Below are 26,650 nucleotides of genomic sequence, written 5' to 3'. Positions count from 1 at the left end.
CGGTCACTGCTTCCACGTTCCCAGATGTCGGATCCGTAAGAAACCATCAACTTTCTATTCAGCGATTATTAAAATTTATAGAACTGGAATTCTGGAGGAAACTTAACGAAGGGTGGCAATCAATGTTCTTAGATTACTTCTCCGAAGTAAAACGATGACGTTGGACACCGAATTTTGTCAAGTTACCGCTACTCTTATAACATGCCAGAGTATATTCTGACTTATTGTACTAATTGACAGCTGTCTACATGTAGCTATGTTAGCTTCTATAACAACACACAAAGAAATTTTTAATACATTTTTGCAAAATAATATTAAATCAAATTTTGTACGAACTTGATAAGTAATAAAATTACATGTATGTAAAAGAATAGGCTAATCCTAGACGACATCGAATCAAATTATATAGTTCATGAATCAGATGCCTTCAAACAATTTTTAGAAAACAAATCGAAAATGTTCTACAATTAACTTGAATCTACAGTCAGAATCCATATATGGAGCCTTTAAAAAGTCAAAATAAACTTTCTTCTTCAAGCAAAATCAATTATTAACACTGAAAATCCATGTTACATTTGGTGAAAGACATTTTAGAAAGATCATAAAAATATTAGCGTAAAACCGAAACCATTTGTTTTATGGCTTAGAATAATAAAGTAGGTAAATATACTCAATAATCGGGGTCAGTATGAGCAATGAGTTATAAGTAGATGTATATAGATTTTTTGCCAACCATAAATGTGGGTAGCAACCAAACGACCACCTCTATGAGTCAATTTACGTATTATAAATAATTTTAAACACGATATTTTCCACACAGCTCACACTTGGTCAATCTGTAATGTTATTCTGCAATGTCAAACTCAAATTTCATTAGCTTGAGTGAATTTCCATTTGGTATTCTACAAACAAATAATATCCATGACAGCGCCATCTGTGAAAGTTGTGAAGGGAAAGTGAAAATAAAGTGAGTCGCGAAATGTAACATGGCATTTTATAGAATTAATTAGTCGCCAGAATGAATTCGCTCCTTTTCGTTCTTTTTGAGGATATGTTCACCACAACAATAATCGTTGATCAAATTTCCCCAACTTACAATTGAATTGCCTCATGTATCTGGGACTGAAAATAATCGTCAATTTCGCTTCAGCAAACTCCAGTCTCACGTATCTTTCAGTATTTCTAAACAATCTATTAAGAAACTGGATGCCTAGGTCATTTAAGGATTTCTTGTGCAAAATTTCAAGTTTTGGATTTTGTTATGCATTGATAATTAGGTTTAGTTATTTTTAAACATTCGTGTTGTATACACATATTAAAATTTTACAGATTTCATTTATGATCACTTTTTGTTATTTCTTATTACATATGAAATACATGTCTTCTTCTAATTTATTCTGTTTAATGCATAAATAAATATATACGAACTAAGGTGAGCGAGCTGCGATTCGCTAAAACAGTGCCATGCATTATAGAAATTCCATTTACACTATTTATAAGGCAAATGGGTCCTGAGGGAACCTCTTGGACATATTTAATGAGGCACCGAACCGTGTAGGGATAACGAATGTAAATATATACGAGCCCTTGTTATCGCCACGTCTGTGGCTCAGGTAAATTCGGTATTTGTACAGAAATATTTAATATTCAACTATTACCTATACAACGTATACAACGTTTGATCTATAACGCTGCTGGTTACTCTTAATGGGCATTCAACTCTGAAATCGAATGATAGCATTCATGCTACTAAATCCCAGCTTAAATCTTCGAATGTTCAAATTCATATTTCAAAAATAATTGTCACTTGCTTTGTGCTTTGGGGGGCATACAGCTTTCATGCATAACAAAGCAGCCCCGGATACTTTTAATACCAAATAGAAAAAATATTTATAAAACAGAACAACTATCCCCAAGAAGTATAGTCGAAATCTAAAAATAATTTTTGAACATATGACCCTAAATTGATCACGTCATCTTTTCTTATTACGTGTTTATCGCAACATCAAAGGAATTGCAGGATTATTGCTAGCCTTTTAGGAAATAATATGCTCTTTTGTTGAAGGTTTCGATGTCGTATTATACTGCGTACTATATATTCGGAAATACTGCTGCTGGGAGTTGGTTGCATAAAATGGTTGTGCATAGTAGAAAATGTCTACAGAAGCGTACGGTGGAGGATCGCCAATCATCCAGATGATTGGGATGAAACTTTAGTATACAGCGGATTGTGTGATAATAAAATTTAGCAGTTGGTATTAATCTTAATAATTTCTTTGAACACTCCCCATGATATATCCTAGAAAAATCACTTTCCCTTTAAGCTTCCCCTGCTGGTTACTCTGTTTGAATCATAGATTACTATTTGCTCTTCTATTGCAGTTGTTTTATTTAATTGTTTTATATAGTAATATTTTATGTATTTATTTATTGTATGTATATATTGTATAAATATATTTATTTGTTCAATAAATTACGTGTATGTTTATATTATATATATTTATCAAATATTGCTTTATTTTTTTCTCTATTCATAAATGCATCGCCTACGTATTTCTCGGTTTGCCCAATGGTTGACTGGTAGAGAACACCATTCAGTGTTAAGTCCACTAAATGAACATAGAATTATACTGTGCATTAAAGTTTAAATAAATAAATAAATTAAATATATGTAATAACATGTGCAAAGAGACGCAACGTCTCTACGCAATATCACACAGTTACTATTTCTTCCTTTTAGTTTCCAAGTTTCGTAAACTTATTTTTCTACTTCATACCAAGGAATAGGATCGATACTATATACACAGGAACATACTATCAATCTCAGAAAGTTTTTTATACGTATAACGATGAAAGGATGCCTACATCGTTGTTGAATCCAAAAACGATAGTATTTATGAAGGTCGAAGATCGGAATACGAAAAAATATCCTTCATACAAGCAGCGCGGTTACGTGACCGATTTAATATGAAAGATTGTAAATTGCTTCCATATTTAGCACATAGGTGGGTTGTTACCATGATCCGTGTTACTTGAGGAATACTATTCAGTTTCATGGATATTACTGTCAAATTTTAGATTGTCAACTGATTTCGAAAAAGGAGATTTTTTAAATATTTGTTACCCCATAACTCTGTCAGTTATTAACCGATTTAAACAATTCTTTTTTTTTTTCCTGAAAGGAACTTTTAGGCTGGTTCTAAAAAAAATATTAAAATCTGTTGAATAATTTAGTTTTTAAATTAAAGTAATTGATTTTGCTACGATTGATCGTTTTTTTTTTTCGTGGAACACATTATTAAATTATTAAACAAGACAACGTAATTTAATGATAAATACTGCTATAAATCAAAGGTATAGCTTAATATCCTGCCGCTGGCTTTCTGACTGACATATGAGTATATTACCTTATATAAAAAAGAACAAACTTCCCTTTGGTATTAATCTTATCAAAAAACATGGTGTCTTCACCAAATTTACTAGACGCTTATTTTCATCTGACAACCCTAAGTTGCAGCTAACTGAGAGCAAGCAAATCGAGTGCATTGTATTATCTTTCATTTAAACCTAATTTAATTACATTTTATACTTGTAAAAGTAGCGGCAGAATCATAGACTTTTACAATTCAGACATAAAAAGAAATTATGAACAATACAAAACGTCAATAAGATAACATCAATTAAACGACAGGATTCATCTTATTCAAACCTCTATTGATCTTCATATTTCAAATCATTTAAAGGACATTTATTTCTCTAAAGATTTGTACATAAATCATTGTAATAAGAAATTTAAAACTATGAACATGCACTTAATATCTACTGTTAGCGAATGCACTTTATCAAACATCAACTAAAAATAAAACATCATGCGAAACTATCTTCATTTTATCAAAAAATTACAACGTTACATTTTATCAAAGAAATTAATCGTTAATTAATGTACAATGAAGTCACAGCACTGATTAAAATTTCATTTACCTATGTATACAACGCCGTGATAGGACGCGACCAACACGCAATTTGTAATTTAAAGTTAATTAATTTTCACAATTATTGTAATAGTTATAATCACAGTAATTATATGTAAACATATTTAAATATTTTCAAACATTTCAATTATTTTTTTTTTTATAAAATTTTAAATTATATGAAACAATATGACAATTGATTAAGACGTTTCGACTTTATTAGTTTTATTACAAAGATCCATCTTTATAACGTTCATTCTTAAAGCAAGTAAAAAAAACTTACTAAAAGTTTGTTAGACATATGAAGTAATATTTATGTTAGTGAGTACAGTACAGTAAGAAAATAGTTTGATTATTCAGAAATTTTATAACTGTCGATTTAGCACCGTACTGGGTTAACGTGTCGCCCCACCATCATAATTAATTTTCATCATCTTAATTTTCTTTGTTTGTATTTAGTATGTAAGTTAACATTTCTTCATCATCATATCAGCCTTTAACTGGCCACTGCTGCCTATGGGGGAAAAGGGATTGTTAGTAATGGAGACTGAGAATCCCATTGCTAGCAATATACCCAACCAGGTCGACCTGCTCGCGGTTCCCCCTGGAAACTATCATGGTTGATTCCTGATGAATTATATAATGTTATCAACATTGTATAAGAACCGGACTGTAAATGGTAATAAATATGACTTACTTAATTAGCGACTTACTTAATTAGCAACTCACTTATTACTACGGCACAGGCCTGCGAGTCTAGTGTAGTAATCACTAGTCTAGTGTAGTAAATTGTGTGCCCGCATTTTTAGTTCAAATAAAGTTATTAGTTAGTTAATTGTTAATACACTGAAATATGCATTACCGCCAACCTCGTCGTATCAATACGTCCCGCGACAGACAAAATAAATATGAATAAGAAATGTATCAACAATATAAAAGAATATTCCAACCAGAAATATACAAATATATTAATGTACAATCCTTAGTACAAGACGGTACCAGGCAATGCGAGATCGACTGTGCATTGCGCAGTATTGTAAATAGGAAATCGTATTAGTGACATATGGTACAGATACGGTATTGACTCCGACTGTGCAGACGACAACAAACGAAGCATTATGGCTGTCTAACACACTGCCACGCTCTGGTGGCAGTATATTGAACATTTAAATCGATATGCCAGTGGTAAAATCAAGTATATTGTCTATACTGACATATAGATATATTTTGTAATGTTGCCAATTCATATAACAAATATATATATATATATATATATATATATATATATATATATATATATATATATATATATATATATATATATATATATATATGGCTGGAAGAGCAAGGGTGAGTTTATCTCTAACAGAGATAAGCCCACCCTTGCTAACAAGTTGTTAAACTAAAAGCTGTATCTTTTGTTCAAATGCAATTATATATATTTCCCGTCACTGCTCTGCTCCTATTGATCGTAGCGTGATGAAAAGTATACTATAACCTGCCCAGGAGTATGAAGAATGATTGTACCAAGTTTTGTTAAAATCCATCGAGTAGTTTTTGTTTCTATAACGAACATACAGACAGACAGACAAAAATTTTACTGATTGCATTTTTGGCACTAATCACCCCCTGATAGTTATTTTGGAAATATACTTCATGTACAGAATTTACCTCTCTACAGATAATAAGTATAAATAGATTAGCTCTCGCTTTATCCACTTGAATCAGTATACAAAATATCCTATTCTATCGAATTGTCTATAACTACTCCTCTACATTCAAAAGTTGCCTGGAAGATATTGCTTTTAGATAAGGCCGTTCGTTATGTTTTCAGTGTGAACATATCTTGTAATTGTTTATATCTATAATAAGTTTACTAGAGTAATTTTTTGGAGAAAACAATAGAGTATTTATTTGCCTATACATTAAGTTAGGATATCGAAATTTAACAGATAGGATCATCTATAGATAACGTGACTGAGTAACAAACGTACAGATATACAAATATCTACAATTATTTTCACATTTATAATATAAGTAAAATAACGTTGAAGATTCGACTGCAAATTATGTATACGAATACATAAATTTCCCAAAACAATGTAAACAATTACATACATATAAAGCAAAAACAAAACGTCGTCATAAAAATATATCCGTGTACATTTTTAGAATACATTTACAAAATATTCAAATATTCTCGTATTGCGCAATAAAAGCGCACGAATACGCCCTTGTAACTGTAAAAAAATCTAATAAAGAAAAGAAGTGCTTTCCCGTTTTAAAATTACGCGGGATAAGTGAAGTTCTAAATTATTCAACCTCAATTTACTTTCCTTGAAGAGGTAAGAACCTCAAAATTCATTTTTCACGGGCTGTGCCTTGGAATAAAATGTACAAGATTAGTTTATCCTCTCGGAGGGTCGGGCTATCAGTGTTTAGACCCGTCGCCATGGCAACTGGAGCAGAAGGGCCTATTTACCGCTCCATTGGACATTTTGTATGCTTCTAACACAGTTAAGGTCTACGATACGTTGTAATGCCGTTATAATGAAGTTTTAGGCCTTTTTGTCATATAAACTTATCATTTACAGCACTTTTGTGGACCATAGAGAATATGGTTTCCTATTTTTTTGTTTTTTCTAAAAATCCGACACGTCCAGTCGCAGTCGCTGTCGGAATGTCTGTAGTTAATAGAACGCGCCGGATTCCGAAAGTTTTTTTTATTACACGTTGGCGCCTAGATAAATGACATCTAGAATCTAGATAAAGTGTCTCATAGACATTCTTCGACAAAGACAACCTAACTTTTTCTAAAAGCTGTCACTTTATTATATATATATATATATATATATATATATATATATATATATATATATATATATATATATATATATATATATATATATATATATATATATATATATTTTTTTTTTTTTTATTATCATTACAACAGACTTTTGCACAGTATGAAAAAACAATATGTCATCCATGCACTCCTTACGTAATACGTTATCCTACGCTTATAATCCATGCTCATAGACATTAGCTTTTATAATAGTAGAAGGATGCGAAAATTTATATACAATATGGATGTTTGTTACTTAATCACGCTTAAACGGCTGAACGGAACTGAATAAAATTTAATACACAGGTAAATTGTAATTTTTTTATGGATGTAATGAAATGGTAACCCTACTTGCACTAACGGTATACGCTGGCGGGGCACCAGTGAGGGATGATAGGTGACGATGAAAAGACAGGTCAGTTAACCCATTATGATGAATATACCCGGAATTCAGCACGATAATTTCCAAGAGGGACCAAGTAGGAGTCGACCTGCCAGGGTTTATTGCTAACAATGTGACTAAAAGTTCCCTCCGGTAAGTTGTATTAAAACTTAACACATACAATACTTCATTAACTGACTCACGTGAACAAAGCCGCGGTATATAGCTAGTGCAACAATAAATGTTAGCCGTTTGTTTTTTTATGAATAGGAAATAATTATAAACAATGTAAACATGCTGTCGTTTCATGATTCTATGACTTGATCATCATAGATCAACCCCTTTTATGGGGAAAGCCTGTTTTTTTTATACTACTATGGTGGCAAACAAACATATTAGGCCCATACGGAGTTTTTTTTTAATAGGTGACAATGGCAACCCCACCCGCGCCATTGGTATACACCGGCGGGGCACCAGTGAAGGATGATAGGTGAGGATGAAGCAGGTCAGTTAGCCCATCGTAACAAACTTAACAAGAATTGTTCACAATGGTTTCCAGGGGGAACCACGTGGTGGTTGACCTAATAGGGCACATTGCTAACAATGGGGCTGTCAAACTCCATTGCTAACAGTCCCTCTCCCCCGCCCATACGGGATTACCGTAACCGTAGTTCAGCAATGGACAATTAGCAACCAATATGTAATAATAGTAGTAGTCCACAGGTCGTGTAGTCCCAGCATAGAATAGTTCACCTCTTCCATGGGTGTCGTACGAGACGACTAAGGGAGGACGAGAGATGGGCAGCAGCGTCCCTCTTAAAACATCTCTAAAGCGTAACTGCCGTTGCCAATCCGCCTGCCAAGCGTGGCAACTACTTGTACACCCCCCCCCCCCCTCAAGGGGGAGGCTTCTGTTCAGCAGTGGACAAATAGTGATGATGACAATGATAATAGTACATTTAGTCTATAGATATAAACAGTACCTAAATATAAAAAAATACACACGAAAACAAACTGATAATTAATTTGAACAATGGAACAACTATTAACTAGCAAAGAAAATAGAAACAAAACAAAAACTTTCATTATTCCAAATTTATCTCTCACCTATTCATCTTTAGTGTTCAAAGAAAAGAAACGTAATTAAGTTAAATTAAATCACTGCGATAACGAATACACAGAATCGATGCTAATTCTGGAAATCTGTGATAAAAAGGCACATTATATAAGCATATTAATTATTATTAATGTTTAATTATATGTTTATAATATATTAATATATTAGGTCATCATCCTCCTACCCTTATCCTAATTATTATTTGGGGTCGGCGTAATATGTTTTTATCCATATTACTAAAGGATTTGGTTCATAGTTTTACGACCGGCCACCTGCCTGACGTCAACTCTCTTTGGAATTGCATTCGTTGGTGGTTTCCGCCACCTACGGCTTGGAGGAAAGGACTGAGGAAAAAAGGAGGGAATGTTGAAAATGCGTAAAGGAAATCACTAAATGCGAGGAACAAGGGACTTATGTGGGAAGGGAAAGGGAGGGACACTGCAGTTGCGGAAAGGACTGGGACACTGCAGCGGCTCGGGAGGCCGGGGTCGCATACCCGTATGGGCATACGGGTATGCGACCCCGGCCTCCCTATTTATTATTCCAGAATCGGACAGATTTCTAGAGAAGAACATCCTTGACGCATGATGATGCATATGAATATATTAAGTATTTCTTTATATTTCCTCAATTCAATAATGCATCGCCTACTTATTTCTCGATTAGGATAATAAAGAACGTCGTCGGGTATTAAGTCCGCCAAATATACATACAATTTCACTGTGCATTAAAGTTTAAATAAATATATTACAGGTGAAGACACTAAGAAGAATTAGCTAGAAAAAAATAGGCTATTGATTTTTGCAAACAATTCGTATTTCATATTTGTACCAATATAATAAATTTTTATCCAATATTGATATATTTAGTAAATCGATTAAACTGTACACAAATTTGATTAGGGATAGTATGAAGGCTTTGGCCCATAACAAACTAAATATTTTAAAAAGAAGTTTCTGGAAGAATTCATGCAAATATAGCCTTCGTAGACATAATAGTATACGTGCAGAGTGTCTAAGTATAGAACCAGGTCTACCTCACATAAGAGTTGGCCTATTCTTGACAAACAAAAGACTATAACATACAAACTACATAGTAGCAAGTTACGCTGAAAACGCTTTGAGTTTGGAGCCACGAAATGAGCGGTATTTAATAGGCTATTTCTAAATACCTTTGAGAGTATCGTATACAATTATAAATATTGAAATTCCCCTTATTCTTATTACTTCACAGCAACATTCAAGATCATGTTATAATCAATTAAGTATATAAAATCATTTTCGTTTACAATAATTGCAGCTTTATAGACATATAGTGCTAATAATTGCTATTATTTATAAAATAATTTAGTAATAGAATATATAATAACTACATATAATTATCTATGAAGCATGAGTTTAAATTAATTCTAAATTTTTACTTACTCTTCGGTAATAAAAATAAATAATAATTAATCTAAGTTCATTACATATACACAACAGCATTACTTTTATGGTGAACGCAGGACTTTTCTCTTACCTATCTAGAAGAGAAAATTGTCAGTATTGTGATGTAACAGCCCCATTATTTGCAAAGCATCAAGTCGTCTTCCGTATGATCTGCCCTGGAAATCATCGTGGTTAATTCGTCATGATAGACCAACTAACCTGACTCATTTACTAGTACACCTCAACTCATCAACAGCTCAGGCGAATTTACTATACCATTTCTTATCACATTAAAAAAAAAGATCTATCTAGAAACAAAATATAAGTGTTGAGGATTATTGAAATAAATTTCTATTTATTCAGATACCGTTCTATTTTTATACATTTTCTTTACATTTACAAACAAAAAAATATTAAAATACTCGTATAAAATTGCTTATTTTATAGCCACAACTTGTGTAAGTCGTGCCAGCAAAGCAGTGGGCGCCATCTTGCTGACAGAGGATTAAATATCTAAGAACCTGTGCTTTGTAAAATTGCAGGTATATTGCGGGGGTTCATTGTTCAGAATATATAATAACGCGGAATATTCTGAACTAGCTGTTTGGTAATTTGCTTATAAGTACAATAAAAATCCTTATATATAGCCATCAATTTATAAACAGCGTCGTAATTACTCTTGTTATGTATTGTACTTTATCTCATTAAGATACTACAGAGTCTCATTATCCCTTGAACGCGAGAAGTTGCACGAACTTTACAAAATATATTATGTACTTACTGTACTACATTCATTATTTAAAGAAAGTAAGGAGAATGAAACAGATTAAAATTATAAGTAATGTTATTAAAACAGTCTTAAACGGAAATATTAACATTATTTCATTATAGTAAAAAAACCGTCTATAATAAAAATGAATCGCTAAATGTATTTCTACTCGTAGTATGCTCTTTCAAAGAATATTCGAACTAGATAATTTTTGTTTTCAATTATTTTTTATTGAAGTCAAAGAAATGTTCTTATTTAGAGAAAAATTTAACAAATCTAGAAAAAAAAAAACAATTATTATTTAATTAAAAAACTATCTAGGAATACGTAAAAATTCCGTTATTCTTTTTTCCCACACAAACTGTTCCTAGCAGACAGCCATAGTCCAGTAATTTTTACAGAACGACTGTTTGGTCAGCTAGCTAAAATATAAACATGGCTAGTGCTCATTAAAAACATATGTTCAACATTACTTAATTTTCGAATAAAAAAAGAATAATGTTTCTTGGCGTATGTACAAATATGTCTAGATCTTTAGAGCAATATGTAACTTAAAAAATTCAATAAATTTCATCATCATCATGATCATTTCAACCATTGATGTCAACAACATCAATCCACTGATGAACATAGATCTTCCCCAATTTCTACCAACACGTGCAATCCTTATCTATTCGCATCCATTTATTTCCGACCGCCTTCTAATGTCATCGGTCTATCTAGAAGCCTACGATCCATCAATTAAATAAATAATTAATTTCATTTATAAATTTTAATAAATGATCATACTTCACAATTTAGTTCAAGCTGAATGACTGTATGAAATAATCTAATATGTCTATAAATTGTTAAAACTAATTGACCAGCCGGAATTTTTACGATTTAGTCCGTCCATTTGTTTATATAAAAATAAACAACATATACTCGCAAATTGAAAATTATCCCATGAAAATGATACATCGTTTGATGATAGATACAAAGTCCTAAACACACACGTGTATGTAAATATAATATTTTATTTCATAAACGAAACATTTGCTCTCGAACGTTAATTATGTTAATTAAAACAAACCTCATTTAATTTGAACTAATTACAGATGCACAGGAAAATATCTTACTTGTAAAGAGCTGAGAACAGTGTCTAGATCGCTGAGTGGGCAATGTTTATTGTACAAAGATTTAAAAGATTTTATAGATAGTCTCCATACATATTCTTGGAGAAAAGCGGGTCAACTTTTTCATACAATTTTGCGTGATACAACCAGTTATAGGCAACAGTTATAGGCCTTTATAACATCTATTATAAATTTTGCACCTTCTTAATACTACTTAATATATATATATATATATATTAAGTAGTATTAAGAAGAAGATAGATATGTTGTGACATACCTTAATTATTATTTATACTATAATATATAAGTATTACTTATATATTATAGTATAAATAGAGCTGAATTTATTAATTTAAAACACAATTTAACTATTTTCTTTTCAATATAAGCTTACTCGGTGCCGTGTGCAAATTCACAGATATTGTATTACAGAGACTTATGGCAGTAGAAGTGAACGAGTTGGACACAAATCCAAAGCGATGTTATGGTGTTGCGAGGAGAAGATTGTAAGTTGAATAGGGAATACTGGAATAAATTATATAAAGTAATATGTATTATTATTAATACTTATTATAAACCTGTTTGTGATCCTTAAATAATAAATAAAAAATACGAAAGCCTTTAATATGCCTTTACATGTCCACTAAAGCACGAAGCAACTGACAGTCATGAATTTGAACAAAGGTTCATGCTTATATAAAGGTTAACGTTTAAACAAAGGTTTTGAAATTCGATCTACAGTTTCCAAACCGCAGTCAAGCGCTGCCCATTTACTCAGAGGTTTGAGTTTCGATACAAAATCATCAATGTAAACGTGGAGGCAGTCGTAGCGTAAAATATTCATATAACTCATGCGAACCACTCTGTAGACCAGAATATGTCATCACATGAATAAAATCTACACCAAACTAGTACATATTTCGACATTTGCACTGTTTTACCAAAGCAGTGAAATTAATTATTCCTTTTACATTTCTTCCTTACTTGTATATTACGTTAGCAGTTATGTATCTAGTTCGAATATTCCTTGAAAGAGCATAGTAGAAATTATTTAGAAAAGAGGGAAAATATTATCAGTAATGGAGTCTAATTGCCCTATTGCTAGCAATGTAGGGCACCTTATTTAAGTCAACCTCCATGCATCTCCCTCTGTAAACCATAGTGGTTAATTCTTGAATTCCCCATGATGAGCCAGCTACCTGCTTTTTATCATCACCTATTATCGCTCATTGGTATCTCGCCAGTATATTATATAACAATAGCACAGGCAGACCTAGCACTCCATTTTTATTCATAAAAAAAATAATTGACAATTTTATACACGAAGAAAACGTCGATTTTATTAAAAAATATTTAATTGTTAACTTTTAACATTTCCATTAAACTACGAGTAGAACACGAAAGAATTGAATCGGATATTTTTTTAAGTTAAAAATTATTGTTTGATATTGAATGCCATTCTTTCTCCGGGAATACCATGAAATGGTTTATTGTTACAAATGACTGGGAAGATGTAAGAATCGCTGGTTTATTGTGTACGACTTTGCTTGTGACGTCCATTTCATAAAGTTTTTAGATATCTGGACGTTGATATTTTATTTCTTTTCGACGTCAACTTTTGTAACTTATTTTCATTTTCTTTTATATTTTACAGTTCACTGGTTAATAATATTATCATTTATTTACTTCGTACGTGTCTATAAATTTAGATTCTTTTTCTACTTCCTTTACCTTTTCCCGTTATTACGGGTCATATCTCTTTATATTTATGCATAAGTCTGATTCATTTTAGATTATCTTTGGATAGGGTACACAATCATGTGAATAATGTACAATTTTTTTTTTAAATACACGCGGTATAAGATTGCTTATAAAACTCAATATTAACAATAACTATATTAAATAAAATAAACACAATTTTAAAATATAATTCCCATTGAAAATCTGCAAATAAATGTCATGCCAAGACCAAATATTATAACTTAAACGTATTATAACGTAAATCCTAAACAGTTTCTTCAAATTTTTTCAGACTCCTTTAGTTCTTGAAAGGACACGTCACTCATTAAACCCCATGTCAGTATGGCGACTGCAAAATCTCCATGATAAAGCTCTTTAATCCACACAATCTATCAATGTGATCACTTTAGAAAATATCAAACGAGGCTCTCTCCGTCGCCTATAGTATTGAGCGATTTTAATGCATTGGATAATTGTATTAGTGATGGTCCACATCTCATAGCCATTGGTCGTTATGGGGAGAGCACTGAATGTAAATGTACTCGCCACTTCAAACACGATTGTAGTTCCCTCCCCTATCCTATGTGATCATCCTCCTTTACCAAATCATACCCTATATAATTGGTTTAATTAAATGTATAATATTTATAAAGCGTGACAATTTTTGCTCATAATACTTTACCAAGTTACACCATATTGCATAGCACAAAATATAAATCCGATGTTTTAAATTTGGTGCAGTCAAACAATTGTTTTCAACTGATTTAATCTATAATCGAGTTTTAGGCGTATGTTTATACGTGCCTTTATTTTCATATTTGAATAATTCCTCTAGAGTGGCTATAAAAAACTTTGGTAAGATTTAGTAGCTTTATTCTCCACTTATTATGAAGGTCTAGATACAAGCCCTGGAGTATATACATTGTATAATCATAGTACTTTAATAATATCTACAAGGACTATCTTAGGTCTAATCGTATCGTTCAATTTAAAATTTTCACAGTCTAAACCAGAGGTTAACAGACTTTATTTCTCATAGACCACTTTCAAATGTTGGCTGATTCCGGTGGACGCCCTGCAGTTACATTTCTATCATTTTCCCAAAACTCGACAAAAAATTTTAAGATTAAGTCTAATAATGGAAATTTGCGTTGTGCCTGAGTTCCAATCACGAATTGATTTCGAAAAGTGACAATCGATTGGTTAATTAATTAATTGATCGTGCTGTGAGTAGATGTCAAAAAAGTAAAGTTGACCAATCAAAAAAGTTATTCCATTCAACTTTACTTTTTGATATCTACTGCTGTAAGTAAGGAAGGAACCAATCAATTCTCACTTTATTTCAACAAAAAGCTAGTTTAAAACATGATCAATAAATTATTATGCTAAGCGTATGGACGAAACTACTAAGTTAACACGGTAAAACCACACCCATGATCGAGTCACAATACAACCGTTGGAGCGCAGCGTACGGCATAATGGGACAATAATAACTTCATGACAGTCATCCACCAATCCCAGTATAACAGTATAATGTAATTGTTACTATAAATTTATAGATCGATTAGCAGAATCGATCATACTTTATAAACGACCTTAAGTATACAAAGTACTTGTTATGTTTAATGAAAATTTATCACAGACAAACAATACCATAAAATTATAGAATATAATGTAATGTAACCATTTGTTATTATCAACTCAGTTCTGTATTTTTTTTTGTTTAATTTTAAAAGGTGCTCTCTCTCCAACAAATTGGTGCCTCTGAAAAAACAAGATATATAGCCGAGTGACACCTTTTTAGCATTTATCTTTTCCTTTTTGTTTATTGTTAAATATTGTATATAATTAAGTGTAAAGTTGGGCATTAAATAATTATGTCTTTCTTTAGCATTCAGTTATGCAATCGCTAACCAAAACAATCTAGGGGGAAGGAATTGATAGAAATGCGGACTACCAGACCCATTGCTATCAATATACCCTGTCAGATCGACCTTCACGCGGTTCCCCCTGGAAACCATCGTGCTGAATTCCAGATGTATTCATGACGATGGGCTAACTGACCTGCTTTTTCATTATCAACCCATCATCCCTCACTGGTACCCCGCCAGCGTATACCATTAGCGCAGGGGTTACCATTCCATTATCATCCATTAAAAAAAATGAAACGATCCTATCGTTAGATTCGTTTATCACTTATCTAGCAGGGTCCTTTATTTTTATATAACATTAATTATATAAAAATAAAGGAAAAACCCTTGATATAATACCCCTTTCTCTTAGTACATAATATATTGCAAACCCAGCAACAACAACAGCCCAAAAGTTACAAATAAAACCTTCGAACTCTGCGTAGGCGTTTTAGTAGATCAACCTAATCGATTACATTTCCATTGGAACGATGCAAAAACACATTGTTTACGTAACCTATTCGACAAAAACATCATCATTACTTCACTACATAGTATAAAACAAAGTCGCTATCGCTGTCTATCCGTCCATATGTATACTTAATCTTTAAAACTACGCAACAAATTTTGATGCAGTTTTTTTTAATAAATAGAGTGATTCAAGAGGAAGGTATATTTATATTATTATAATACATGCATAATATATAATAGTAGATAAAGATTGATAAATTTAAAGGTTTCTAATGTGATGTGATGTAATGTGCACCCGTGCGAAGCCGGGCGGGTTGCTAGTATATTATAAATTAACTGCCCACCTCGGCTTTGCACGAGTACATTAATGAATATTATTTAAGTATGTGAATTATTTAATTATTCAAGTAGTTGTATATTTTTATGTTTCTCGTGCAATAAAGAGTTGAATAAATAAATGTGTTTTACAAAAAAAATACTTCAATCGTGGCTAAACCAGTTATTTTGATTTAAAAACAAAAGTTACTGGACCGATTTTGATAAAATGTCTATGGAACGAATCTGTAAGTACAATCTTTCAGATAAAAAATAATTTTCCCAATCGGTGTACAATTAACAGAGGTATAAGGTAACAAACTTAAAAAAAATACAACGGAATTGAGAAGGTTCTTCTTTCTGTAGTCGTTTAAATAAATCTTTCGTTTTCCAAAAAAAAAAAAAGCCTTATCCTGATAATAACAAATACAATAAAAATTGAATAAACCATATAGATGTAGCTGTTCTGAAGTGCAATTGTACACAATTCGATTTTAATTTATAAAATTTAATGCGAAAGTATTTTTATCTGCTTTTACATACAGCATGAAATGATGACATTCACCGACGGCTGTAAAATGGTAATCGTCACCTACCATATAGTACTATGAACATTATAGACTGTACTAGCGACCCGCCCCGGCTTCGCACAGGTGCACATTACATCACATCACGATAGAAACTTTTAAAATTATCAGTGTTTCTCAACAATATTATGTATTGTATTATACATATAAACCTTCGTCTTGAATCACTCTATCTATTAAAAAAACCGTTCAAAATCCGTTGCGTAGTTTTAAAGATTTAAGCATACATAGGGACGGACAGACAGCGACAGCGACTTTGTTTTATACTATGTAGTGATTATTTATTTGTTAGTTCATTTACCAAATGAATATCTTGGATACTTAGTCGCTCAATCGAGCATTACGAAATTTAACATACTGGTCGCTAGTAAACAGTAGTATTATATATTTTATGAAAAAAAAAATTATCTTGCCTAAATGATTATAATTTCAAAAGATAAATTTCCAAGTTGCACCAGAAAGAAGAAATGAGAAAGTTGGTGTTAGAAGTGACAAAAAGAAAGATATCAAATGGGGTCGTGAGATAAATCGAGAGACGTTGCATGGACCCTCGTCGTACGATTCTCGTTCACACTTGAGTGGTTTTATTTATTTTAGCGAGTAGACTTTACTCGCGACTTTGTTCGTGGCTGCGATTTATTTATTGAGCAGAATGTAAAGCCATTGTCCTTCTCTATTCCAAATACTACGCGTGCACTAAATTTCATAACGACTTATTAAGCCGTTAAGACGCAATGAAGTAACAAACAAACACACTTTCAAAATTATAATATAAATTTATTTACTTTTAGTATAATATAATTATAATAAAAGTAAGGACATTGACATAATTTTTCATGTTACTTAAATTCAAACTCAACCTTTAAATTCACAACCTTTAAAGTAGTAAATCAAGACATATAAGATTTAGTACATTACTGCAGCGACCAGCAACTGAGGCATTGATGGACGAAGGTGCAAATGTAGGCCGAGGCGTAGCCGAGGCACACATGAGTGAGACCATCAATGCCTAGTTGTGGCCAAGGCTTAAATAGTACTTTTCTCAAACAATGCGCGGAAATCAAAAACACAATTTTACTTTTTAAGTTCAATGACAAATAACGAACAATAATTTTTCACGCGCCATAATGTTCTTTTGTTTTTTTTTCAATAAACAGCTTTCTGTTTGCAAACCAGTTCGAAATTTAAATAAAACCTTTTATTAGTTACCTCCTTGGTAGCCATATTTCGAAGTAAAAGGTCATTCCATTTTTAAATTACAGGACAGATATGAGTTTACATAGTAATTTATCTGGCCGCAAAACACGACAGATATGGATTTTCATACAACTTTTGCCGGTCGCTGCCCGCATGTATCTGGCCAGTACGGCAATTTTGATTTATCTCTAAAAAGATTGTCAAAATAATGCTCACATTTCGTAGCGTGTTTAAGAAATACATATATACCAAAGAAGTTTTAATTCCCTACATGATACTCGCTATTGTTGTATTAGCCAAAAACTGTTCACTGCTAAACATAGACTCCACCATAAGGGCTGTTGCCAGTTTTGCCACGCTTGGCAGGCGGATTAGCAACCGCTTTTGATTTTTTGATTTTTGATTTTTGGTGATGTCTTAACAGGAACGCTGCTGCCCATCACTCCACCATAAGCTCTCTTAGTCACCCGCGGAAAAGTAAAGAGTGACCTATTCTATGCCAGAACTACACAGCTATACACACTATTACACTTTCCTAAACCTAATCCTAACTGATATTACTAATACTAAAATTACGACACAATTAACTTTCATGATACGAGGACATAGGCTATAAACTTTTTACCCCGCTCACCCAGACAAAGTCGCCGGCAAACTGAATACTACACATAAAACAAGTCCATTTGTGGGTATTTATTTTGTCTATAAATTTCGAGCGTACAATGAATCAAGCGTACCTAAGTATCTTATCAGTAATCACACGCATATTCCACAATGGATACTGGAGCCGTTTTCAAACAATGCCACCGACCCTATTAAGCCACCCCAAATCCTTTAAAAGAAACGAAAGCGGCAATAAAACCAGCCAGCGGCTTTTATATTTCCAGATAAACGTTTTAATCCCTATTTTTACCAGTTTTCTCTGATGCTCGGTAAACTAAAAACTTAATTTTTCATTTGTAAATCCTTTAAATGCTAGTTTAAACTAGTTAAAACCGGTTATGTCTGCCTGTTTCTACTGCAAAAGTGTTTAAGTACACAATACTGTTTGTGGGAATTTTAATCAGATATCGGATAGTCCAGAGCAAGATATTTTAAACTGTTCTGAATACTTTGTACGTTGATAGTACCATTTAATATCTTAACTTTAATACTATCATTTTATGTTACAGCGAAGTACGAATGCATAGATAATTTTACAGTCGTTTCACACGAAAGAAAATTTTGCATTTTCTCTATCGTATTTCATTTTATACAATTTGCAAAACAAAATATCCATTCATAGAAATTGAAAATAAATTCTTACTACCACACAATAGCTGTAGTCTCATAAAGAAGTGGACAAAGCAATAAACATAGCTATTGTAAGGACAAAGATAGTTTTAAGATAGAATGATAATGGAATGGTAACCCCACCCGCGCTATCGGTATACACTGGCGGGGCACCAGTGAGGGATGATAGGTAAGGATGAAATCAAGTCAGTTAGCCCATCGCGATGAATTTGACAATACTTAATCACGATGATTTTTAGGTGGGACCGTGTGGAGATCAACTTGACAAGGTTTATTGCTAGTAATGGGGATTAATATCCCCATTACTAACAAACCTTCTCCCCCGGACAAAGTCGGTTAGTGTTGATTCTTTTTCTTAATGAATACTGTTGCTCTTCGTATGAGAACTGTAACACGCGACTTTGCCCGCATGATGTCGTGTTTCATCTTTAAGTTAAAATTTTCAAAAATCGTTGTTTATTTATAAAATCAATATATGTATCATTTCAGCTTCGTAGACGTTATGGTTATGCGTTAACAGTCAATCAGGACATACTATTATAGAGCACAGATCTGTGATAAAATAGCACTAATTATTTTTTTATATATATCAGTTGAAATGGCGATTACAGCAAACCGTTATCTTTATTTGACAAATCTATTTATCTATTTACCAGAGGGAGGCTTTGTGCAAAAGTCGTTTGCTTGGGCACCACTGTCCTATTCGTGTTTCTACTGTGAAGTAGTTGTGTTCGCATGACTGTGTTTCAGTTTGAAGGGCAATACGGCAATGAATTTACAGGGTACAGAGGAATAACACTTTCCTCAGAAATGGCATCGCATGGGGGGGTATCATGGGCGAAACAGTACTCTGTTATGTCCATGGTACTACTCATGTCTGTAGGCGACGGTTACCACTTTTCATCAAATGGTCCTTGTTTGCCATTCTAAGGTGCATAAAAAAACCTCTATACCTGATACCTGAGAAATCGGACGTTGTTGTCTCATTCTATCTCTTGTATATAATAGCAAAAACGTATCTAACGATAATTTTTATTTGCAACCATGATGTAGGAAACTTGAAACTATCTTTGAAAGTAAACAGAGAAATAGAGTAAATTGCGACATATTTCAAATGATAAAACTGTGACGTCTACTAAAACTTGCATTTACACAAAAAATTACTAGAATAAAATTTTCATAGAACCGAAATAAATTCCTACTACCACCAACTTTGTAGTATCTATCTACACTTTATTACTCAGAGCAATAAACGAACTCGGTTGACTTCAAATTTATCCTTCAACTACATTTTTATTGCGTTTTTTAATATACTATATTTTTATAATTAAGCCTTATAATTCGCTGTAATTATGCTTAAATGCAACAGCTAATCAAGATTAATAAAATTAATTAAAACTTATTAAAATTATCATACAATCAGATAACTACAAACAATTTTTAACTTGATATACATTTTTTACGGAATTGCTAGAATAAGAATTACCAAAATTTTATTTACCATTAACAATTTATTTTTATTACCAATGATTAATGAAAAAGCCAAGTAAAAAAAAAATTAGTTCAATATTGAATTCTTACTATATATAAAGAATCGTACTCTTCTATAAATTATTGCTATTTTTTTATTCACTCTCGACCCCAAATGATTACACAAAGAAAAACGGAAACGCACACATTAGAAAGAAATAAAGAAAGAAATATTTATTTAGTGCTTCATGTCCTAATTAATTACAAAAATATTTAACAATAAACAAAAATAAATAAGTAGAAAAAGAAAAACACTAAAAAAGGTATCACTCAGCTATATGTTATGTTATTTTTAGCACGATACTGATTTTCAGTGGTACCAATATTTTGGAGAAAGAGAGAGAATGAGAGAGAGAGAGCACCACTTAAAATAAAAAAAAAAAACAACTCGGTTCAGTACTGAGTTGATAATAACATATGGTGTACAAAACACGTACAAAATTAATAACAAAAACTTTATTTCTGGAGGTTCTTGAATAAACGTGATGTGTGTCTAAATGTGAATGTAAGAAATAAATAACAATATAAATTCGATAAAATAAAATTACAATTTAATAAAAATTAACAAAGTAATACAAACACAAAAAGACACAAAGAGTAAAAATCAACATAAAACTATGAAAATAACTTAATTACATAGATATTTTTATACAAATGTTTAAAAGTGGTAAGTGATCTAGCTGGTGACGGAAGATTGTTCCAGCATTTCATGGCAGCATACGTGGAAGTTATGTATAAATGTTTATATTAGCACTAAATATAAACCCCTATACGAGTTTATAGTAACAGTATAAAAACGTACATTTCAAGCAGACATCGTCGCGGTGTAGATAAATTTATATAAATAAAAATCCTTCGCCAAATGTAAGTAAAAGCATTAATTACTTCAGAACAGCTGATCTTAATAAAATGTGTTCGTAATTGTAAAAACAAGATATATATGAACGAAAATGTTTGAAAAATCAAAAAAATAACTTTAAAACATCTCAATTTATAAAAGTGAATAAGTGAAAAAGAAAATATGGAACGAAACCGGAGCAAGTAGCTAGTAGTGTCACAACAATAAATGTTGTTTTTATTGTATACAGAGTGAAGCGTTCCACAAATCTGGGCTTTCGTAACATCGCTCCTTGTAGGCTCATTACTTGTACATCGCCCTTTCTATTATCCAGACTCCAGAGTATTAAACTAATAGAGCTGTTTGCGTTCCCTTTTATTCAATTATTACACCTATTTACTTTATAAATTCAACAGCGATATCAAAAAAAATACTAAAAATATACATTAAAAAGTAATATACAATTTAAGATTGATCAGGAACAACTACTATGGGTATACACAATTACAGATAGAATAAAATTAAAACTGAATATTTTCACAGCTCTTTAATATTTAAATGTAGGTCACGAGCGTTTTTAATATTAATTTTCATGAAAAGCCTGACCACTTAAAAAAGACGCATATGTACTCTCAAATATATGTTTACGAAGCTTTGCTTTGCATCCTGGGGTGGGCACTAGAAGATCCTGAGTTAGACACGAAGCACCCGACCCCCTCTCTTCCGTCTAAATGTGATGTAGATACTATATTGCAGAACGTTATCAAACAACACAATAATATCGCTTCATAGCAATATTCTAGAATGTTCATATTTGACAATTCTAGAATCGTACTTAATATCTCACAAATGTTCATATTATTTTTGTTATTTGACACACCAAGTCTTGTTTCTTGCAATTTGTCATCAACTGCAACTAACAAAGTATCAGAGTGTGATTATTTATCTTACCAAATGTGATTTTTTTTTCTCAAATGTCGATATTTTTTCTCTAAATTGATACGTTTTACTTGTATCTATCTAATTACAAACTTCTGCCGCTTTTTGCTACGCCTGATGTCTTCTAATATTGCTGCCTTCATTGGTAATAAAATTTTGTCGAATACTGCAATACGGTTTAAAGTACCAGAACCGTTGAAAAATATCCAAACTTTTTCACGTCTCATTTCATTTTTTCCAAAAATTACTCCAACCATTTCTTTAAAATTTCGCATCACAAAAACTTCTACCCAGAATTACGAAAAAATATCCAATCTGGTAACAATGTAGTGTACGCACACATTTCTACTCACTAATAAATACTAAGTAATCTAATAGACATACAGTTCTTAGTATTTCTATTTCTACTCCTTCAATTCTTACTGTTAGCAATAATACACGAAATTCAATTTATCCTACGGTAAGTAGATTTATAAATAACATTCGTCTGTTCACGGAGATATTTTTTGGCTACTTAGATGATTTATTGTTCATATATCCCAACAAGAACAGCCAACAAGACATTTGTATTAAGAGTATTGCAATTCTTAATCTTAACAAGAGTAATGGAAACATCTTGAACAACGGTTATTAATACACCTACTAAAGTTAAGGATAAATTATTACTAACCTCGAGTGTTACAATAAATAAAGTTAAATTACGCGGATTTTTATCAGAGACAACATCTGACGCTACTAATATAGTATCTACTAGCAGTCTTTATTTATAGTTTTCTAAATCATGTATGGGTAAATGAGAAACTTCGCGAATATTGTCATCAGGAAGTACATACAATTTTTTTTTTACTTAACATAATTTCAGTTGTATTCGGATCCAAATTTCAAACCAATGCCCCCTATTTTGTCTTTATAGACATATTTATTTATAGTATTTTATAGACATAGACTTTCATCTCGACTTTTAATTCATAACCATTATTTCTTCATATAGAAAAAATGTCAAATTAAGGCATTTCTGATATATCATAAATGCCTCAATAGAGGTATATATACCCCTACGATCTAAGCATGATCAATAACAAATAATAATTAACATAATCAAACATATTAAGTTCAGATCAAAAGATGAAATCCAATATCCAATTGTGTTACCACTCAGAAGAACTAAGGCATTGTGACTTTTATAGAATTCTCTAGTATATTGTTCAAATAGAATCAAATCCTTCGCGATAGAAATAAACAAGAAAATACTACATTAGATGAGGTAAGATGAATCTACGTTAGGTAAATCACTCGAAACTGTACCACCTGATAATGTTTTCTATTCAAATCGAATGACGTATTTCATACTATTTACTAGGAACGTTCCCGACTTCATCAACACACTCGAGACATATCGATTGATTGGGATGAAAAGTATCCTATATATATATTTCATCCCATACATTACGTGTATTTTAAATTACTAGAAAATTATCCAGACTTTTAAGCTTCATAATGACTTTAGCATTTAGTAATTGTATTTAGTCAAAAGATTTTTATATATTTGTATAATGCCTAAATATCTATGTGTTTTAATTAATAAATATTGTATGAAATATAGTATAAAAATCGATGAGAACTTTCTTGTTATTAGAATAAAATAGTTAATATAATATACGAGTAATATCACTGTATCGATTTCATTTCACATTTGTAGCTCCTTCTTTCATCGTATGCTGCTTTTCAAATTAGGAGGATTATGTCATTGTATTGTCATTTTATTGTTATATATATATATATATATATATATATATATATATATATATATATATATATATATATATATATATATATATATATATATATATATATATATATATATATATATACCTTATAAAATCAATAACTGATGCACGTCTATCTACTTGTCCGTCTGTCCTCGTTCTTTAAGGTAAGAAATTCTTATTTAAAGATATCCCAACGGAATTCTTAGATGAAGTTGGAAAAATGTTTACAATGTCATTCGCAGACAAAACCGGATAAGGTCCCTAGTCATAAAAAGAAGAGTTAAGAGAATTGCCAACAGCACCAAACGTTAACGTAATTGCCCTATTCACTAAGGTTGAAAATGCTACGCATTTCGGGGCAATCGTGAATTTAATGTGCTAGGGTAGCGCTTCGGTGTAAGTAAGTAGTCCTATACCTTTATACCATAGCGTGGTGTGTTCAACCCTTCAGAGTGTGACGCAAAACTTAATATAGATTGGTAGACAAAGTGAAGGTAAATGCTACTATTGTTAGCCTTTAACCGTAACGGAATATTAAGTTTCAAAAATTATACTAAAATTATAATAAACGTTATTTTCTACCCTTTACTAAAGCTATCGTAACCGTAAAAGAAATATTTTATATATTAAACAAAAAAAAAAGAAATTTGTTTACGACTGTACACATTGATGTCAGAGACAAAAACATTTCGCTAATTTTATTTATTATTTACTAGCTACCCGCTCGGTCTTGACACGGGTATACTAATAAAGAAAATTATTTCACAGAAAAACTGTACGATCTTTCAAATATTTTATTTCAAACAAACCTTGTACTGAGAAATTAAAACAACAAAAAAAATTACCAAATACGTGAAGACGTTCTGAAGTGACGCACTTACATTAATTCAGCAATTGGTATTTATATAGATTATTGTACCAAATTTTTTATTGCGCCATATTATAATATAGTAAGAAAAAGGAATACAAATACATTCATTATTTATAAACTTACTAAAATACTTGGAATGAACAATTTTAAAAATAAAAGGCTTCTAGAATAAATATTTCCATGCCCATAGCCATTGCCATGTTACGCAATCTATTTTTTTCCTATTAAAAAAGGCCACATTAAACAGCTTTAAATGACAACTTTTATGGCATCCGTGTCTCAACAAATCGGCACCTTTCAGCTAGCTACTATTTTACACCCGCCGCCGCCGTGAAAACAATTCGTGGTGCGTTCAATCGATTTTCGACTTAACGGCCCCGGCAAAAACGGTGCCACACTTTCTTCATAATACAGCAACGTCGTAAAATAGAAAAAAAAAACTTATAATCTCTTACCTGCCCAGCATGTAGGACGTCCAAAAATATGGTAAAAACACATATAAAAAGTGCGGCACGCGACATTTTTGCGGCCGCGATGCGTCCCAAAACCTGAACAGCCACTACTGACGTTTGTGTCAGACGCCACAAACCTGCGTACTAACTTGACTGTACCAGTACCATACCGTCGCCGTACCTAACGTCGTATAGATCGACCCTCCCGGGAGTGACGAGGACGGAGGACAATGGGCTATCGGACAGAAAGAGACACGTATGGGAGGATAACGCACGCGCAATGCCGTTAACGCAGCGTACAATAAGGACGTATATCGGCGAGTAACAAATGTCCCCGTCTGGCTTTGTCCGGATTTTCCGATGATGATGCATCATTTTTGAACAGCCGTAAATCGATATTAATATGGTTATAATTGAGCTCGTTTCGGTTGTTCTATTGTTCGTGCCTTATGTTTACTAATAATTGTAAATTAAAATTTACAGTATAAGATAGGTACTTTACCTATCTTATAGTGACACTGTATTTTTTCGGATTAAGAGAAGAATACTAATGAATGAAAAAATAATCATTAACATCCTTTTCCGATAGTAACTTGCTAATGAAACTGAATTTTTTCTGTTAAAAAGCACAAACAGAAAAGCGACGAAACATTTTTAAAAATTCTGACAATTATTATTATGAGAGACTCAAAATGTTTTAAAACACACCGCTAAAAGCATGCTAATGATTTTATATTACTATAACAAACTGTATTAAGCAAACAAATAATTAAATTCACTAGCTTTTGCGTTGCGACTTCGTCCACGTGATCAAGATATATTAAGTGACCAGGATAAAAAGTAGCCTATATCGCTCTGCGTTCATTAATTCACAAACAAACTCACTTTCACATTTATAATATAATATTAGTAAAGATTATTAAACATACACCTCATTATATTTCGCAACAAAGAACGCGCCTGGCTTGGGCCTGCATTCGTGTACCTTTATAAGATCATTGCCTCATCTCGATTGAGCGACTTTAACGATTCGGCGAGCACAGTATCGTTAACGGTACACAAGAATCTATATTTGTCTTAATATGTAGCATTTTGATGCATTACAAGTA

The 26,650-nt window shown here is 32.0% G+C and overlaps 1 protein-coding gene across 3 annotated transcripts in view; it reads right to left on the bottom strand.

Moving 5' to 3' along the window:
- Positions 1–25,705, bottom strand: part of LOC113512991 (amyloid-beta-like protein) — a 184,038-nt gene extending 158,333 nt beyond the window's left edge. For 2 of the 3 annotated variants that reach the window (XM_052893664.1, XM_052893666.1), the window contains exon 1: positions 25,545–25,704. In XM_052893664.1, coding sequence (XP_052749624.1) covers positions 25,545–25,610 — 66 coding nt within the window. In that variant the 5' untranslated portion in view covers positions 25,611–25,704. Of the gene's footprint in view, positions 1–25,544 lie in introns of all 3 variants that reach the window. The other variant, XM_052893665.1, reaches the window with a different exon arrangement.
- Between the last annotated feature and the right edge of the window lie 945 nt (positions 25,706–26,650).

This window comes from Galleria mellonella, unplaced genomic scaffold (assembly GCF_026898425.1).
Source record: "Galleria mellonella isolate WM207_F2 unplaced genomic scaffold, CSIRO_AGI_GalMel_v1 utg182, whole genome shotgun sequence".
Taxonomy (NCBI): domain Eukaryota; kingdom Metazoa; phylum Arthropoda; class Insecta; order Lepidoptera; family Pyralidae; genus Galleria; species Galleria mellonella.
Note: the sequence above shows the minus strand (reverse complement) of the source record. Positions and strands in the feature narration are given on the sequence as shown.